Source organism: Crotalus tigris, unplaced genomic scaffold (assembly GCF_016545835.1).
Source record: "Crotalus tigris isolate CLP2741 ecotype Arizona unplaced genomic scaffold, ASM1654583v1 scf7180000023608.1681014, whole genome shotgun sequence".
NCBI lineage: Eukaryota > Metazoa > Chordata > Lepidosauria > Squamata > Viperidae > Crotalus > Crotalus tigris.
In genome coordinates, this window is record NW_024100075.1 from 731,968 (window position 1) to 751,455 (window position 19,488).

Sequence of the window (19,488 nt, forward strand, 5' to 3'; positions counted from 1 at the left end):
GCCCAGCTAGGCTGACTCAGGGATTCTGGGAGTTGAAGTCCATGAGTCATAAAAGAGACGAGGTTGCCTACCCCTGAGCTTGTTGGATAACAGTTTGAAGCTTACCAGGTGAGCAGCAGATAGGAGAGGGGGGGAGAGGGAGAGAGAGAGGGGGGAGAAGAGGAGTGGCAGACCAAGGGCAGATAGAGAGGGAGGGAGGGAGACAGAGAGAGAGAGACCCTTTTGACATCTAAAATGAAGATAACACTGGATATATCCTTTTTTTACCTCTGTGTGTATGTAATTTTATTCTCTTAAAGCATTCTCTTGGTGATCATTGTTTTAATAGTATGGATATTCCCAAGAGTCATATTTTTACTTTCATTTTTAATGTGTATATATACATATACATATATATACACACACACACACATACAAACACACCTATAATAAAGGTAAAAAAGGATATATGCAGTGTTATCTTCATTTTAGATATCAAAAGGGTTTTGCGGCTCCAGGTGTTTTGTTTTTGGTGGGAAACCGGTCCAAGTGGCTCTTTGAGTGTTTTGGGTTGCCTACCCCTGACCGGGTGGATCAGTTGTCTCTTATACTAGGTGTCATCAAAATGTTTGGAGAAACAGTGTGTTCATTTAAGATAAGTTCCAGTGAAATTCTTCTGGGTGCAGCAACTGCTGATTCAGCCTAGGGAGCGAATGGTGCAATCAATCTTGACATAATCTTTGCACATAGACCATCATTTGTTCACATGCAAATATCTAAATTGCTTTGGGCCTTCATTCCACCAACAGGCTATAGGAACTGCTGCAGTAGCATTTACTTTGATTTCCACAACTAATTTGGGATATATTTTTTTTAGAAAAATATATTAAATTTATATTGATGATTTAGGAGAAAAATGTTATTCATGTTTTTTGCCACTGATTTGCCACAGCCCTCTCATTGTACCTTCAGATTCTAATTTAGATTCTTCAATCAAGGCATTTTAGACCCATGTTCTGAATCTCTACATGTTGTGTTGAAAATTGGATGATGAAGAAGGTATGTTTGCAATCTTGAATTATTTATAAAGATGGAAGAAAAATAATAAAATAACCTAGTAGAGTCTAACGTCTGGATGGAAAGATCCACGTAGTTTCCTTGGCATAAGGTACAAATATTTCAATCCCACCTTCTTCCAGGACGCTTTTCTCTAATTTCAATCCAGCCTTTCGGTTGGTCTTGTAATGCAAGACTCATCCCGCTTAGCTGAGCTTAGTTCAGTCAAAACCTGCAAGGATAGCCTTTTATTGCTAGTCTCTGGACAGTGCGATTAATAAAAGGTAGAAGCCAGAGCACGTTGAATCCTATTGCGAGTCTCTCAGTATTTCTTTGCCAACCGCGATAAGGGAAAAAGTTCCGTTTTCCAAGGAATCATGACGCTTCCCTTTCCGATTCCGCGGGCAAGAGCCCTTCCCTGCCAGCCACTTCTGCACATGCTCAGTGCAAAGGGTTAGGCAAGCTAACGCCGGCGGCTGGAAGCCGACGCCCTGGAGGTATCCTTTTAAAGGCAAGGCGAAACCCGACCGCTCTTTCACACCACGAAGCGCATTCACAATTCGGCAGGCCGCTCGCACACCCCCGCCCCCCCCCCGCCTGGGAGGATATTGCAAAGAGGGAGACGTGGAAGAAAGGAAGTTTGTGGCAAGCGCCTGAAGCAATTTCGCCCCGGCCTGCAGGTTGCAAACTCTTTTCTAGAGGGCTGGCCCGCGGAAGAACCTCTCTTTTCGGCCTCTTTCCAGTTAGTGAAAAGACTTCTCTCTAGGTAAAAAGAGCCCTCAGCCACGATTGGCATTCAGCATTGCAGGGAAAGTTCACAGGGCGTTCAGCTGGGCTGCCGGGTTGCCAGCTGTCTTTAAGGAAGGCGTGGATTGGTGGTTTGTAGCAGCAAAGGGAGGCTGTGACTATTTAAAAGCCCTCTCCCAAAGGGCTAGTTGTGAACATCTGCCCTTTCCACGTCTGGATTTCTTTCCTGCCCTTCCTCCTTCCCTCTCTAGGGGGTTTTCGCGGCGGTGTGCGGTTAGGTTGTTGAGTCAACCCAGGCAGGGAAGAACCTCAACATTATTCATTTTGCTTCTTCCAGGATTTATTGCAGCGTCACTGGCCTTTCTCTCCAACCAGACGTCTCCAGTAACTGCCCTAGCAGCCCAGAATACTTACCTTTTCCAGGTACAACCATTGTACGTTTCTTTCTGACCTCTTCTGGAGGTGCCACATAAAGGGTTGATTGACAGTTTGCTGGGGCTCTCTTGGTTGGCACATTGTTGTATGAATACTTACATATGCCGGTGGTAAGAGTCGATGCAGCTGTACAGTTCCGTTGAGTAGAGGAGTATCCCCCCCATCTGGCAGAATGAAAAACTTAATAGAATTTAATAAAATTGCTACTTTCCTACTCTATCTTATATATGCTGCGATGGCAGGGACTTAGGGTAGCTGTTCTTGTTCTGTAATATGGGAGCTAGCATTTGATTTTTCTAAAACTTCTTAATTACCCTGCAGTGAATAGACAGACATTTGCTTGAATAACAGGTAAGTGATAAAAATTTCAGTGGAAGCTGTGCTAGACATATTGGGAGACAAACCTAAAGTCTGTTATTGACAGTATTTGTTAACTAAGAGCTACAAAATAGCATCCGACTTTTTGGATTCTCCGAAATAATTCATTTAAGACAAGAGGTAGATTATGCAATTCTCTAGACTCTTATTATTTAAAAGACACCTCTATCTTCTTAACTATTCTTTTGATCTTCATGTTTGTTTTGCTGTTTAGCACATGCATCTGATTACTTGATATTTTGAGACAGCCTGTTTGTAGTGTTGCTATAAAGTAGGGTCTCATCTAAGTCCACAGACAGAAGTTTCATTGTCTGGCTTGAAAGATGACCATTTTTCTCTGCTTTCTTTCGATTTTCTTTTTTATATGAGCATTTATATTACCTAATATATGTACTTTAATATGCTATGGTATCTTGAACAATATTGATGCATTCAGAAGACTGAGTGGTTCTCAACCTATGGTCCATGGACCCCTGGGGGGCACAATGTCATCACGGGGGGGGGGGTGTAAGCGAAGGCTTGAAGAAAGGTTATTTTGATTTAAATCTTGACTTTAAATCTTGGGGCTCTATGGTCATGGTCCATGGCCACAAAAGATATTTAAAGGGGGTCCATGGTGAAGAAAGGTTGAGAAACCCTGGAGTAGGTGATTAATGTAAAAAAAAAAGTACATAGTAAAATGAATCAAGGCCCTGGATAATAATTTCTGATTAAACTATATGATAGGTACTTTATAGCAGAGGTCCCCAACCCTGGCCCACTATCAGGCTATGGCCTATTCAGAAACAGGACGCACAAGGGTAAGCGGTGGGCACGCACTTGCATGGCTTGACTTGCACAAATGGCAGATCAGCGCACATGCACACACTGCCTAGTTCAACTTGCACAAGTCGAGCTGTGCACACATGCATGTGTGTGCAGGTCTGCAGATTGTGCAAGTTGAGCTGTGCATTTGCACCGACCCACCATTCGTGCAGGCTGGTTCCCCTCTCTCCCCCCCCCCCATCCTAAACAGGCCTCCAGGTTGCAAAAGTTGAGGAGTGCTGCTTTATAGCATGGGTGTGTAAAAAAGGAATGTTTGATTATTGGCTGTAAAACTGATAAGTTGCCTTCCTGAGGATTTTAAGAATTAAAGCCAAAGAACAGTCAGGGAAGTTAGACAACAGTGATTCTCCAGTGTTTTATTTTTATTTTTTTTATTTTTAAATATTGGTGTTTAACCACTGCCACTTTGATTCCTGGTGACTACCTTTACAAATCCCTGCTGTTTTCTGGACAAAGCTTTTTGGAACTGGTATGCCATTATCTGCTTCCTGAGAGAGAGGGACTGACCCAAAATCATCCAGCTGGTTTCATGCATGTGACAGAGCTAGAATTCACAGTCCCAAGTTTCTGGCCTGGTGCCTTAACTGGTATATCTAAACTGGCTCTATTTTTAATATTTTTTTAAATTTAACTGCTTTAAGTATAAAATTAAGATGAGTACTTGCTGACCTTCCCCTAAACCAGGGGTAGGCAATCTTGGCTCTTTTATGACTTGTGGACTTCAATTCCCAGAATTCCTGAGCCAGCATGGCTGGCTCAGGAATTCTGGGAATTGAAGTCCACGAGTCATAAAAGAGCCAAGGTTGCCTACCCCTGCCCTAAACTGTAGAATAAGTGCATTAAGACAGACAGCAATTTCGTTGCAATAGTGTTTTTCTGTTTATGGAGTTCATTCTTGCTCTGTGTGTTGTGGAAATCATCTATGAAATTGTAGCTGCTCCTCCTCCCCACAACCTGATCACCGCAAGATGGAAGGAAAAAGAAAGAAACAAAAAATTTTTATTCTTTACTGCCATCTAGGGGTCATCTGGATATTTGCAGCCTGGAAATAGGCACACTTCCTTTCTCTCATTTTTTTCTTAAGTTTTTTTCAAGTATTAAGCATTTTTCTTCTCCAGGACTGTTTTGTACCACATGAATAATGCAGATATCCTCACTTCCCATCATTTAGCTTTTGTATCCTTGCTGTAGAATTGTCACAAGGTTGGGGAGGAGGGCTCTTTCCATTTCATTAGCTTTGTGCCAACATTCTACTTTCTTCCACATAGGGAGGCCCTGTTGTTATCTTTGGAATTATATCTGAATCTGTTCTGTCCCCGCCTACGTGAGTCCTTGTTAAGCTCACAAGGAGAAACCCTTCTTCCAACAAGCTGGCTGGAACCGCGGGGGAAAAAAACCAATCCCCTTTTATTACTTACAGACCTGAATAAATGTCCAAAGGCAAAAGAAACACAGTTTACTGAAACTTGATTCCTTAACACGAACAGTTGCCTTCAGCAACCAGCACCTCCCACACCTTCCCTTTTATTATGCAGCCAAGGCGTGGTCTCTAATGCCTTCTCCTTTACCTTTGGAGCCACCCCATTGCAATCCTCTGTCCGACTCTCTTGGCTTGCTGGCGTTTAAGTGTCTCCTGGATATCTTCCAGCTGTGAGTTATCACTGTCCAACTCAGATTCCCAGCACAGCTGTGTCTCAGCCTCAGCGCGAGTAGAGGGGCCAGGCTCCTCGTCAGACTGTAAGTCTTGGAGCTCATTAGAGCCTTCCTCTGACTCTGATGTCACTCCAGGCCCCTCCTCCTCCTCCTCTGATTCCCCAGACTCAGCTGCCAGGTCCACTGGCTGATGAGGAATTACAACAGAATCTGCAAGTGAGTTCTCTACATATTCAGAATAGAATAGAATAGAATAGAATAGAATAGAATAGAATAGAATAGAATAGAATAGAATAGAATAGAATAGAATAGAATAGAATAATAGACTAGACTAGAACTAGACTAGACTAGAACAGAACCTTGGAGGCCTTCTAGTCCAGCCTCCTGCTCAAGCAGGAGAACCTATACCATCTCAGACAGGTGAATTTCCAGTTTCCTCTTAAAAATCTCCAGTGATGGAGCGCCCACAATTTCACAAAATTGTTCAAGTAGAACACAAAATAGTTTCCTGGGTGGGGGTGTTTCAGTCATTATTTAGGAGCTAATCTATGGTTTGTCATACTATATTTGTTGTCTAGGCTCTGAAACATGGACAGCCTTTCTGCAGCAAACACCACCTTTGCCCTCAACCTCTTCAAGAAGCTTAGTGCAAATGATCCTACCAAGAACTTGTTTTTTTCTCCTTTGAGTATGTCTTCTGCGCTGCTAATGGTCTCGTTGGGTGCCAGAAGTAACACAGAAGCTCAGATGTTAAAGGTAAATCAAGATACATTTTATTAAAAGGGAAAAAGGGGGGTTGGCTAGGAGGTGGTCCCTACCCTTGGTAGCCAATTATGACAATGTCTAATTTGTTTATTACATTTAAATGTTGCCCATGTTGCAGTCATGCAGCTCTAGGTGACCATGACCTGCACTAGAAAGTTCCAAGTACACCTATCAACTCAACCTGGCTACACTCTTAAGATGATGCTGTTCATGAAATTGCCTAGTGTCTGATTAGCTTTTGAAAACTGCAACCTGCAGAAGGAGTGCTGCTGTTATTGGGACTCTTTAATTCTGCTCCCAATGCCATTCTCATCCAGATTTGGGACTCAGTTTGCACGAGGAGGGGGAGAAGCTCCTATTTGCTTGGAATGCAAACAGCATGCATAGGAAGTGCAGTAGGGATTCAGTCCTCTGGGCCTAATTTTTTAAAAGCCATTCATGCAGTTGCTAACCATGTAGATCAGGGGTTCTCAACCTTGGCATCTTTAAGACTTGTGGACTTCAACTCCCAGAATTCCTCAGCCAGCTTTGCTGGCTGAGGAATTCTGGGAGTTGAAGTCCACAAGTCTTAAAGTTGCCAAGGTTGAGAACCCCTGATGTAGATGGTATTATTTGGGACAAAAGTTGTTAACTTTTGAAGTTCCAGAGTTTGAAAATCCATTTTGTGGAAAATCCATTGTGCGGAAAATCCATTGTGCTGAATTGTGGTAATTCACCACAATTATCAAAAATCAGAAGGAAAATTTATGGCATACTCTGGTAGGCAAAACATTCCACCTCCAGAGTAAGACCTAAAATGGACATTAAAAAAAAAAATAGGAACTTGGGGAGTTGGGAGATGGACACAGAATGTTTGTGCTTCAATGTTTGTGCTTCAATCTTGGATACCCATAGCATTCATTTATTTCTCAAGTTTATAGACTGCCCAGAGTCATTATGAATTTTAAAAAATGCAAAATACAATTAAAATCAAAAAGAAGAAAGTAACACAGGCCTATGCAACACATTAACAGAATCCACTCCTGTGATATCCATTTCTTAGCTCTGCACCTGCAGAAAAAAAAAACAATTCTTCAAGGCCATTTAAAAAATGGCTTGGTCAGGGGAACTTGACCCTTGAGGGGAAATGGTTCCAGAGCACAAGTATCATGATGAAGAAGGCAAAATGCGGCACTATGTTAAAGGTGGGACCTGGAGCAACTCTGTCGTATTCCATTGAAACAATGGGAGAAAGGTGACCCTGGAGCTACATGCCATGAAGATGTCATAGATGGCAATCAGACCTTGAATTTCATCAAGGCATTTATGGATAACTTTCACAGCTGCTGCAGGAGAGGTGTGCCTATACCTGCCTATATTGCTCAATTCTGGGTCAGCGGCAGTTTCTGAGTGGTTTTCAAGAATAGCTCTAAGAGGTGCAATTTGCAGCAGCCGACGTGTGAGGCCATTGTGGAATGAATGACTAAGAGAAGGGATTTCCAGTCCAGGAAAAGGTGCGGTTTGTGCACCACACAAATCTAGACAAAGCTTCTTCCCAAGCCACTGCTAGACCTTGTCAGCTATTAACTTAAAAAGCTATACATGTGCAAGTGAGCTCCAAATTATATGGAGACCATTTGTAATGTGCAAGCTTTTCCAAGCTTTTATTGTATTATATTTTGAATTGATTTTGAACATAATTTGATTGTCCATATATCATCTTATAGGTGCTATCTGTATCCAAAGATGGAGAGGTTCACCAAAGATTTGAGAAACTCATTTCTGAAATCAACAAACCAGGTGCCAATTACAGCCTCAGTCTAGCCAACCGGCTCTTTGGAGAAACATCATATGATTTTCTTGAAGTAAGTAACATGCATGTTGGAGAACTGGCTAGAAACAACCATAAATGCTCTCTTTGTTCCAATGTTTGCCTATCTCATTGGAACTGCAGGAGCTATACTCCTATAGCTTTACTTTGGTCAATTGAGTTATCTGAAGGGGGAATTAAAAGGCCAATTGCTTTTACTGGGAATGTTACAGGAACACTCAGTAAGATTTTAGCATCCTAAATATAGAAAAGGCAAAATAGAACTATGTAACCCATAATTGCCAGATATATTCTTGAATAAACAAATTGTATTAGCTATCCAGTGGCACTGGCTGTTTGTAAAGTGTATTCGGTGTAATAAATAATGTTTCCAGACTGTTAATTCATAGAAGCATGGAACAAAATCAGTTCTTGCTCTTTTGTGTTGCTTCCATTACTGAGATGTCATTGTTTCTTAAGTTATTTCTAGAATCCACTCAGAAATTCTACCATGCAGGTCTGGAGAAACTTAACTTTAAGCAAACTGCAGAAGATTCACGAAGACATATAAATGCCTGGGTAGAAGAAAAAACCGCAGGTGAGAATGATAATAGAGTTAATTAGTTGCATTAAGAAAGATATGCAATAATGTGCATGCATTGGAGAGAGACAGACAAGGCAGGCAGTCCTAACATAGTTAACCGTTACTTGCTACATCAAAGCCCATCAAACCTCTCATGAAATTCTAAGCCAAGAACAGATGCTTGATTTGATTGATGGGCATATCTGAGCATATTTCAGTTATTTAACTTGCCTGTTGTTTAACTTGTGTATGTATGGTTACCTTTCTAAATAGCAATATAAGATGGGCAACTATATAAATGTTAAGGGAAGATGGATGGATGGATGGATGGATGGATGTTGGATTGACTCTGAGGAAGCAAAACTATATTTCATCCTAAGTCAGAGGAGCTTTTTGGGTAACCGCCTTGAGGGCCTGAAAGTGGATCAAGATAAAAGTCTAATAATTAAATAAAAATGGCTCTATTTTGGTTTGCCTACAAGCATGTCCATGATTTGCTAAGTATTCCAATGAGTGAGAAAGGGAAGGAGGGAGGGAGGGGGGGGAGAGAGAGAGAGAGAGAGAGAGAGAGAATGAATAAACCATAACCATAAATCTTACAAGTGGGTTGTTAAGAATTTTTGTGCAACATTATGCCTATAAAAGTATCTGTCAATTAAAGCAGGTGTTTTTTTAAACTCTCAAAAGGTAAAATTCAGAATCTGCTTGCCCCGGGAATAATTAATTCACTTACAAAACTGGCTTTGGTGAATGCTATCTATTTCAAGGGAAACTGGGCAAATCAATTCAACAAAGATTACACAGAAGAAAAGCCATTCCACATTAACAAGGTATTCATTTGTTGACAAATAAAGAGACATCTGAATATTTTAAATTGCATTGTTTTGCATATATCTGAAGCAAGTCTGGGATTAATTTGAAACATTCCTTTAGCAAATAAATTGCTTACTCCTTATATTTTTATTGATCGTCATGGAAATAGATCAGTGGTTCTCAACCTTTCTAATGCCGTGACCCCATAATACAGTTCCCCATGTTGTGGTGACCCCCAAGTGGGTGTGGCCACCAATAAGAGGGAGTAGGACAGCTAGGGAAAAGGGAAAAAAATGGCGGACTGCGTGGTTTGGCGACCCCTGTGAAATGGTCATTCGACCCCAAATGGGGTCCCGACCCACAGGTTGAGAACCACTGAAATAGATGAATCATTAAGATCAGTCATCTTGAGACATTCAGGCTTTGTGTGTAGAAATTTAGACTTTTCAGTCATTGAAATTTTTTACGTAGGGATTTCTAATGCAGCACCACTCCCACTGATTTTGTGTGATTAACCATAATGACTACAGAGTATTTGTGATTAGCAAATATATTTGCTGAGTATAAGGTTCCTTTATGTATGATCACCTGGAAGTATTCGATGGAGGACGAACAGGCACAATATGTTTCTATGTTGCTATCCACAAAGGAGGCTAGTTTTGATATTATAAACATCTGTTCATTTGAGAAAATTGCTGATTAAAGCCACAGCACAGCTCAACTTGCACAAGGGGAGGGCCAGTGGGCAATCGGGTGCCTGCGCACCACAAGTTGCCTACATACCTCTCACACAAGTTGAGCTGCACATGTGTGCGCCAACCCACCACTCGAACAAGGGCTGCATGCCCCCAGTCCCCATTTTCCCACCCCAGCTGGGCTGCTGAGTCGCAAAAGTTGGGAACCACTCGTATAGACAAGTACAATATAGGCAAGAAGTAGATCAACTGGCCCTGTGGTGCAGCCAGAGCAATCTGGAGCTGAACGCTTTTAAGATGATAGTAGATTTTAGAAGAAGCTCTCCTATTCTACCACCTCTTGCAATATTAGGCAACACAATATCAATGGTAGAGACCTTCAAGTTTCTAGGTTCTATTATCTCCAAGGACTTGTCATGGACACCTAAAATTAGAACCATCATTAAAAAGGCACAACAAACAAGGTTCCTCCTGTGTCAAGTTAGAAAGCTCAAATTGCCCATGAATCTGCTGATACAGTTCTACAGAGGAATTATTGAGTCTGTTGTTTATACTTCAATAGCTGTCTGGCTTGAAACAGCAAACAAACAGGACAGGTACAGACGTTATCGGATAGTTAGGACTGCAGAAAAAACCATTGCAACCAGCCTGACTTCCGTTTAGGATCTGTATACTGCACAAACCAGAAAGAGGACTGAGAAAATATCTACAGACGCCTCACATCCTGGACATAAACTGTTTCAACTCCTCCCAACAGGACGTTGCTATAGAGCATTGCATGCCAAAACAACTATATATATATATATAAAGATAGGTTTTTTTTTTTCATTTCCCTTCATTCTCCATTCTCATCTTTCCTACTATCTTCTCCTATTAGTTTCTCATGGTTTATCAATTGTTAGTAACTTATGAGTAATTTGTGACTGTGATTTATGACCTATTATTTCCTGTTTATATGTACACTGTGAGCTTTACATGGGAGACAAATTCCTTGTGTGTCCGATCACACTTGGCCAGTAAAGAATTCTATTCTGATTTGATTCAAAAGTCGAAGCTAAAGATGAAAGTCCCAAAGATGTTTTTTTCATGGGGCAACTGGACTTCCTTGGTTTTCTTTGAAGGCGTTTCACTTCTCATCCACAATCACTCTCTAAAACAGGGGTAGTCAACCTGGCTCTTTTATGACTCGTGGACTTCAACTCCCAGAATTCCTAAGCTGGCTCAGGAATTCTGGGAGTTGAAGTCCACGAGTCATAAAAGAGCCAAGGTTGACTACCCCTGCAAAAGAATGCCAGTGACCAGCTGTCTGCAAGGAGTATAAATCCTTCCATTCCCCACCATCTAATCTGAGCTGAAGAAGTTTCTTGCATGAGAAGCAAAATGTCTTCAAAGAAAAACAAGAAAGTCCAGTTGCCTCTTGAAAAAAAAAAAAACACCTTTGGGACAACCATCACCTGGATGACAGAGAATCTCCATAGACGCTAAAGATGAAACATTTAAGGGGGGGGGGGAAACCCAGACTAAATACATGATAGAATTATTTGTGTTTCCTATTTATTTGAAATATTTCTTCTAACCTAGATTTTCTTCCCTTGTAGAATGAAACCAAAACAGTGCAGATGATGTTCAGAAAAGGGAAGTACAACATGACCTACATATCGGACTATCGGACTTCAATTCTTGAGATTCCATATGTTGGCAATGAGTTGAGCATGATCATTCTGCTTCCTGAAAAGATTGAAGATAACTCTACTGGGTTGGAAAAGGTGAGTTTATCTTTCATGAAACAGGATTTAAACCCTGGTCCATCTGAAAACTTCGCTGATAATAACTGTAAGCTGTCCTTTTTTATATCAAAGCTTGGCTTTCTGCAATTATAGTTAGTATTATTGGTTGACTTGTATTTTCCCCTATTTTGAAAAGATGCAAAAAAAAAAAACCACCTCAAATGCACAAGCTAATGCAGTTATGTCTCAAACCATTGGAAACACAATGTGATTCCACTGATGTAATCAAGGCAATTGATAAGGTTGCCAAGAAGTATACAATACTTCTTCTGATAGTACAAGGGATTCATTAAGAACTAGTTGCTTAAGATAGATTATGCTATTGTATCATCTTCTCTAACTGCCCCAAACAAAGAAGGGCTATATTGTCTGAAATAAATTGAGTCCATCTCCAAAGGATGAGATAAATGGGATATGTCTGGAAAAGAATTTTCTCTCAGCTACACCATATCCTTTCCATAGAAACCTGGTTAGTGTCCATTCTTATCTTTCTGATACAAGCCAAAACCATGTTTTGCACATTCACAGAGTAATTTTACCTCTGATGATTGTAAAGGTAGCTCTTGACTTAATGACCATTCATTTAGTGACCATTCAAAATAATAATAACAATAAGCCCTTTATTATCAAAGTATAACATGTATACAGTGAAATTGGCTGAGCCTCCCTCTGTGCCCCCCTCACCACAAACTCACGGTGACTACAACCCGCAACTTATTTCACCCTGTGAACTAATTGCACCTCATGCTGGCCTCACAAGTCTGTCATACATAACATTATAAAGTTAAGACGGTGCTGAAAACACCCTGGTCCTCATACGACTGTCATACCATTCCCCCATGTTCATGCGATTGCAGATTGGGTACCTACCAAATAACTCACATTTACAACTGATTGCAGTGTCCTGCAGTCTCATGATTATGATTTGTGACCTTTTATGCCAGTTTCCAGCCAAAAAACCCTCAACAATTCGCGCTTAAGACAACCACAGAGTCTTAACTGTCGTGATTTTCTTAACATCCATCATAAAAATTGTAAAATTGGGTCCAGCTTGACTTACGACCACAATGATTATGACAGAAATTCCAATCCCAGTTGCTGTGATCATAAGTTGAAGATTACCTATAGTGACTATTTTAGCATCCCTTTTGATTGATATTCTTTGGCTATATCTTCATATTTGTTCTTAGCTGTGTTTTACTTAAAATTGGAGAACTGTAGCTATGCTGTAACCGAGAGGTTTTAGAATTAAGAAAATCAATACAAAACATTCAACTGTTAAATTTGTCCAAGATACTAGGCAAACAGCAATGCCTGACAGCAGAAGAATTTATTTTATTTTATTTTTGCAATCTGAAGTGGAAAGTTTAGATTGGAAAAAAAGTATGGAATGCTAGTTTAAGTAATCTGGGTCACCGAGATAGCTTTATGAAAGTCTTTATAAACATATAAGGAAACTTGAAATTTCTCCTATTTCAGTTGAAAGGTAGTAGTCAAAATAGTGTCACGGGTGTTATAAAATGGCCATGTGGGTGTCCATGTGTTCCCATAGTTAATTTGCCTTTTGATTTCCACTGCAAATGAATCTTTATATTTCATATAGGATGATAATAATTTCAATTTTAACAACCATAGTCATTGGCATTTATATGTCCAAAAATAGAGGATTTACAAACATCTGCTTCTTTTTCTTGGCAAGCTTCAAAATACCTTTTACTGCATTCTAACAGTGCTCTATACTCGTTAAGGTTAGTAGAAGCTTTCTGTCACTAATAAGAAAACAGGTACTGACATGGTTCTAAGGCAGGGGTTCTCAACCTTGGCAACTTTAAGACTTGTGGACTTCAACTCCTGGAGTTGAAGTCCAACTTCTTCAACTACTGGAGTTGTGGACTTCAACTCCTGGAGTTGAATTCTGGGAGTTGAAGTCCACAAGTCTTAAAGTTGTCAAGGTTGAGAACCCCTGTTCTAAGGTTTACCCTATTTTTGTGACTTTTAATTATCTTTCCTAAAGTTCTAGAATAGGTGGCAAACTCGCAACGTCACATGGTGTGTCGCGACATATTGCGACTTTTTCCCCATTGCCGGAGCTGGGGTGGGCGCAGTTTCGCTATGATGCATCCGGCCAGTGGGCTGGCAGTTTGACACCCTGTTCTAGAAGGAATAGAAGAATTTGCAACTGCTTGTAAGATTTCAGGATTTTTCTATTATTGCATCGTACTTGTGTTAAGAATGAAACCATCAGGATACCTCATAGTGTCATATAACCAGGAATTCCTTTCTCCTTTAATGCTTTTCATCTTATTTTAGCTGGAGAGAGAAATTACGTATGAGAAACTCATAGACTGGATCAATCTAAGGATGATGGACCTAAGAGAAATTGAACTCTCCTTTCCCAAATTTAAACTGGAAGAAGAATATGACCTGAAGCCTGTTCTGAGAAGCCTGGGAATGACAGATGCATTTGATGAGGGCAAGGCAGACTTCTCTGGAATGTCAACTAACAATGATTTAGTCGTATCTGAAATTGTTCACAAATCATTCATAGAAGTAAATGAAGAAGGCACTGAGGCAGCTGCTGCCACTGCTGCTATAATGATGATGAGGTGTGCAATGTTTGTGCCAGAATTCAAAGCTAACCATCCCTTCCTCTTCTCTATTATTCAACGAGCTACAAACAGCGTCCTGTTCTTTGGTAGATTTTGTTCTCCCTAATGAGTGCATTCTACCTATGTTGATTAAATGCCTTAATTCCTCATCAGGTTGTTATAAGCCAGTTTTCCCATCACCACACATTTGATTTTTTTTCTGTATTTGGGGTATAGTTCCTTCCAGTAATATTCAGTTTTAACACTTTCCAGGATAGAATTATCTTTAATGAATTCCAGAAAATAATTTTAGTACACGTTTCTAGTGTTCTGATTGCTAGATAAAGCCTTCAAAATTGCTTTGAGGTTTATGGGAATTTGGGATGTGGGGGAGAAGTTACTAAGCATGAATCAAGCTATCACAACATAGATTTATCTATGTATCCGCTCTGCGTACATTTCCATCTGATGATACATGTACTATACAATCAATTCAGCTTGCCTTATGACCTCATGGTTTCTCATTTTGGTGATGTCATGGCTAGCCAATGATGCCTCTGCTGAGCTTATAATAACAAGTGTAAACAGTGCTAGAATGAATACACATAACACATTTTTGTGGTTATAAATAATAGTTGAGAAATATGAATCCTATCTTGGAACTCAAAATGTATGGATTATTTAATCAAGCAATTCTATTGTATGCAATTCAGATATCTACCAATTATATTTACCTTATACGGTTCTTATTTTGATACAGCTTTTCGTGTATTCAAAATTGAAATAAAAGCATTTGATTATTGCTATCAGATTTACTATCGGCTACTGTGGTGATAGAGCACTTTATTTCTGAGCTCCGGTATCACTGAAATTGATTAGATTTACACACTTTGAGCCATCATTTATTAACTCTTATTACAATAGAATGAGATTACACAATACACTAAGGCAAAGCTAAACAAATCTCTTAACATGAATGAAAATGGCAAATATACTGAAAGATGTATTTATTACAATGTACGTTCACCCAGTTTTAAACAAAAGTGGGGATTTTATCTTGCATAATGTTTATTGTAAAGTAGGGGTATCAAACTTGTAATGTCACGTGACGTGTTGCAACATATCATAACTTTTTCCCCATTGCCAGCAATGGGGCGGGCACGGTTTCGGCGTGATGCATCCAGCCCACGGGCTGGCAGTTTGACACCCCTGATGTAAAGTGAGAGCCAATTAAACAAAGATAATGATAGGTCCTCAGTATAAAACTGTAGATTGGGGGAAAGGGAACAGAATGAGATATCCTAGATATCCTCTGCATCAGGAGGCTGGAATAAAATAGTCTAGATACCTCTTTCATTTTTAGCAAAAGCTGAAACAGACTCTATTATCTTCCCTTCTCTGTAGGGTATTTTGTTAAATTTAGTTAAGTTGAGATGCTAGAATTGTTTTTGAACAGTTGCTGAGTTTATGAGAATCTGAATGAAAATTCTAAAGCTTCAATTGATGTAGCAAGTACAATGGAGCATATTCACTGCATAAACTGAAGCCCTCTGTCATTTGTTTTCTACAATGAAATCTGTTTTCATGATTCTACAGAAAATTAATTAAAAAGCAACATGAATAGCAGCAACCTTGGTTGTGATGTCCCTGGCCTCTAAAACATGCTTCTGTGAGAATTTGCTTGCTTGGTGTGCCTATCTATTGCTGGATAAAGACCTTTTAAATCACATTCAACAGTGTTTCTCCATACTGCTATGCTGTTATTTCTTAATCCAAGCCCCAAGAACAAATTCTTTATATAAGAGGAAGGAAGGATGGAAGGAAAGGAAGGAAGGGAGGTTTGTTTTATTGCCTTCCAGTCAAAGATAAAGTTCATTCATGTGGTTTTCCTAGCATCAGTTTGGAAATGGTATACTGTTGATGCTTTTTTAAAAATGTCTCAGACTAAATAAATGATGCTCCTTGGATTTCCAAGGCTCCAGATATTGGATGTTAAGTTATTTAAACTATTTGCTACAAATTGGTTGGAAGGATATAGTTAGTATCTATAATTATAGTCACCATACATCCTTTATTATAAAGGATAGCTGTCCTTTAGATTTAATTATTTCATGGTTTTGCTCTTGAATTTTCCTCTGTAAGACAGTTATAATTATTACTATTTATAATCCTTGTGAACCTCCTTCAGCTTTGCCCCCTTTTCCTGTTTGCCCTTTATTTTTTCCAAGAAATAAAATAATCAGTATATCTACAGTGTATTTACAATTCATTTCTCTGGCATGTGATTGAGAAGCAATATGGAGGATGCTTTAGATATCAAGGCAATTTCTGAAAATATACTGGGGTGTGGGGTATGTTTTCCCTAACAAGAAGACTTACTGGAATCTTTAAGAGCGGGTTCTCTCCAGTAGCCCCAAAGATGGACTTTCTGGTTTTTCTTTGAAGACATTTTGCTTCTCATCCAGAAGTTTCTTCTGCTCTGACTGGATGCTGGTGAATGGAAGTATTCCTTTGAAGGGTGCATGAATGAATTGCCAGAAAAATTGCAGGCTATAGGAACCATCTATGTAACCATATATAAGTTGCACTATATATAAGAAATAACTACATCTCTATAAAAATAGTGGTGAATGGTGAATAAACTTAGAGAGAGATTGGGAAGGATTCCATGGATGAGAATCCTCAAGGGGAAAACAACTTGAAAAGCTTGGAAAATTTTGAAAAGTGAGATTATAAAAGCCCAGGCTAGCACAATATCAACAAAGAAGAAAACTAACAAAAGAAACAAGCATGGCTGCATAAAGAACTCTCTGATAAAATTGAAAGACAAAAGGGACAAGGATAAAAAGTGGAAAGGCGTAACTAAGGCAGAATGTCAGCAAGTAGCCTAAGCCTGCAAAGATGAAGTGAGGAAAGCTAAGGTTCAAAATGAACCAAGGCTTGTGATAAAAGTCAATAATAACAACAACAAAAAAGCTGCTTTCAACCTGCAAAAAACAAGAAAAAAATCAAAGAAATGATTGATCCATTAGTGGGAGAAAGTGGCAAGAAGGTGACAAGCAACAATGAGAAAGCAGAACTACATAACTAGTTTTTTCCATCTGTTTTTATACAAAGGGAAAAAACAGTCCAAACTACCAAAAACAGTATCGTAAAAAACAGATTAGAAACACAAATTACAATAGGTAAGAAAATAATAAGTGAGCATCTGTCCACCCTAGACAAGTTCAAATCACCAGGACCAGATGGATTACACCCCAAGGTTCTGAAGGAACTGGCAGACGTGACCTCAGAACCACTGAACTATATCTTTCAAAGGTCCTGGAGCACTGGGTAACTACCAGAGGACTGGAAAAGAGCTGATGTAGTTCCCATCTTTAAAAAAAGATTTTAAAAAATTGACCCAGGAAACTACGGACCTATCAGCCTGACCTCAATACCTGGGAAGATTTTGGAAAAGATAATCAAGCAGCGAATCAGCGAACACCTAGAGGCAAACAAAGTCATGACCAGAAGCCAACATGAGTTTGTCAAAAACAGATCATGCCAGACAATTCTTATTGCATTCCTTGACCAGGTGACAAAATCAGAGCAATGCTGTGGCTATAATTTATTTGGATTTCAGTAAGGCATTTGATAAAATAGACCACCTACTAGACAGCATCACCACCAGATGGATTCATAACTGGCTGACCAACCACATTCAACATGTAGTCCTCAACAGAACTGCATCTACATGGATGGAAGTATGCAGCGGGGTACCCCAAGGCCCACTGTTTTAGGTCCAGTACTCTTCAACATCTTCATCAATGATTTGGATGAGGGAATAGCCAACATTCCAGAAGATAGGCTTAAAATGCAGGAGGATCTTGGCAGACTTGAACATTGGGCGCTATCTAACAAAATGAAATTCAGTGGTGAAAAAAGTAAGGCTCTACATTTAAGCAAGAAAAATCAAATGCACAGGTACAGTATAGGTGGCACCTCGCTCAATAGTAGTAACTGTGAAAGGGATCGTGGAGTCCTAATAGACAATCACTTAAATATGAGCCACATTGTGCTGCAGCTGCCAAAAAAGCCAATACAGTGCTAGGCTGCATTGACAGAAGGATAGAATCAAGGTCATGTGAAGTGTTAATACCACTTTATAATGCCTTGGAACACAGCATCCAGTTTTAATCACCATGATATAAAAAAGATGTTGAGACTCTAGAAAGAATGCAGAAAAGAGCAACAAAGATGATTAGGGGACTGGAGGCTAAAACATATAAAGAATAATTGCTGGAATTGGGCATGTCTAGTTTAATGAAAAGAAGGACTAGAGGTGACATGATAGCAGTGTTCTAATATCTCAGGGGTTACCACAATGAAGAAAGGGTCAACCTATTTTTCAAAGCACCTGAAGGCAGGATAAGAAGCAACAGATGGAAACTAACCAAAGAGAGAAGCAACCTAGAACAGTGGTGGCGAACCTATGGCACGAGTGCCAGAGGCGGCACTCGGAGCCCTCTCTGTGGGCACGCGCACCATGCCCCAGAGATGGCAACTGTCCCTTTTCAACCAGCCACCCGCTAACTCACCGAGGTCCCATGTGGCTGGATGCATTCCAGCATGGCTGGTTTACCTACCCCTTGTCCCATCCCTCCTGGCCTCACATGCTCTCCTTTTCCTGGGCACGACCCACTGCATTGCCTCCTCAGCTGTCGGCTGTCTGTCCAGCTCAGAGGTGGCTTCTCTGAACTTCTGGTGGTGGGCTATGGCGCCCCAGAGTGCGCTGGTCGAGGGGCCGGCAGGCTGTGGCTGCTGATGGACACTGTTGGCCCCCATGCGCTCATTGGCCTCTGTGTGCGGGGGCCGATGGTGTCAGGCAGCAGCTGCCCTGGCCCCTGCCTCTCCTTGCCCTGCGACAATGGCACCCCAGCACTGCCTCACCTCCTCCCGCAGGACGAGTCTACTGCCTACTGCCCCACCAGCCAGAGACCCCTTGGATCTCCCTGAACCCTGCCCAGCCCCCACAGGCATTCTTCCCCATGAGCAACACTGAGGTGACCACACCCATCTTGGCCACACCCACCCAATCTGCCATGACCACCACAGCCACGCCACCCAGTGGGCCATGCCCACCTGGCACCGGGTGATAAATGAGTTTTGGGTTGCAGTTTGGGCACTCGGTCTCTAAAAGGTTTGCCATCACTGACCTAGAACTAAGGAGAAATTTCCTGACAGAACAATTAATTAGTGGAACAACTTGCCTCCAGAAATTGTGAATGCTCCAACACTAAGTTTTTAAGAAGAGACTGGACAACCATTTGTCTGAAATGGTATAGGGTTCACTGCCTAGGACTAGAAGACCTCCAAAGTCTGTCCCTCCCTCCCAACTATTCTATTCTATTCT

The 19,488-nt window shown here is 40.5% G+C and overlaps 1 protein-coding gene across 7 annotated transcripts; it reads left to right on the forward strand.

The window, feature by feature from the left end:
* The first annotated feature begins 1,527 nt into the window (after window positions 1-1,527).
* Window positions 1,528-14,916, forward strand: LOC120297253 (serpin B6-like). Of its 7 annotated transcripts, none has more exons than XM_039319691.1 (8): window positions 1,528-1,546; window positions 2,120-2,205; window positions 5,652-5,829; window positions 7,545-7,682; window positions 8,108-8,225; window positions 8,898-9,040; window positions 11,317-11,484; window positions 13,816-14,916. In XM_039319691.1, the coding sequence occupies exons 3-8, from the start codon at window positions 5,662-5,664 to the stop codon at window positions 14,218-14,220; spliced, it is 1,140 nt and encodes a 379-aa protein (XP_039175625.1). In that variant the 5' UTR covers window positions 1,528-1,546; window positions 2,120-2,205; window positions 5,652-5,661; the 3' UTR covers window positions 14,221-14,916. The 7 variants fall into 7 exon arrangements, with proteins under 7 accessions (XP_039175625.1, XP_039175623.1, XP_039175626.1 ...); XM_039319689.1 differs by lacking the exon at window positions 1,528-1,546 and adding an exon at window positions 1,602-1,801 and having other exon boundaries at window positions 2,120-2,216; XM_039319688.1 differs by lacking the exon at window positions 1,528-1,546 and adding an exon at window positions 1,603-1,801.
* The last annotated feature ends 4,572 nt before the right edge of the window (window positions 14,917-19,488 follow it).

Excerpts from the sequence above, each read along its gene's own strand:
- LOC120297253 (XM_039319691.1), top strand. The coding sequence starts at position 5,662 with ATGGACAGCCTTTCTGCAGCAAACACCACCTTTGCCCTCAACCTCTTC. Across the intron at positions 8,226-8,897 it reads GGTAGAAGAAAAAACCGCAG|GTAAAATTCAGAATCTGCTT; the intron begins GTGAGAATGATA and ends AACTCTCAAAAG. Across the intron at positions 11,485-13,815 it reads ACTCTACTGGGTTGGAAAAG|CTGGAGAGAGAAATTACGTA; the intron begins GTGAGTTTATCT and ends ATCTTATTTTAG.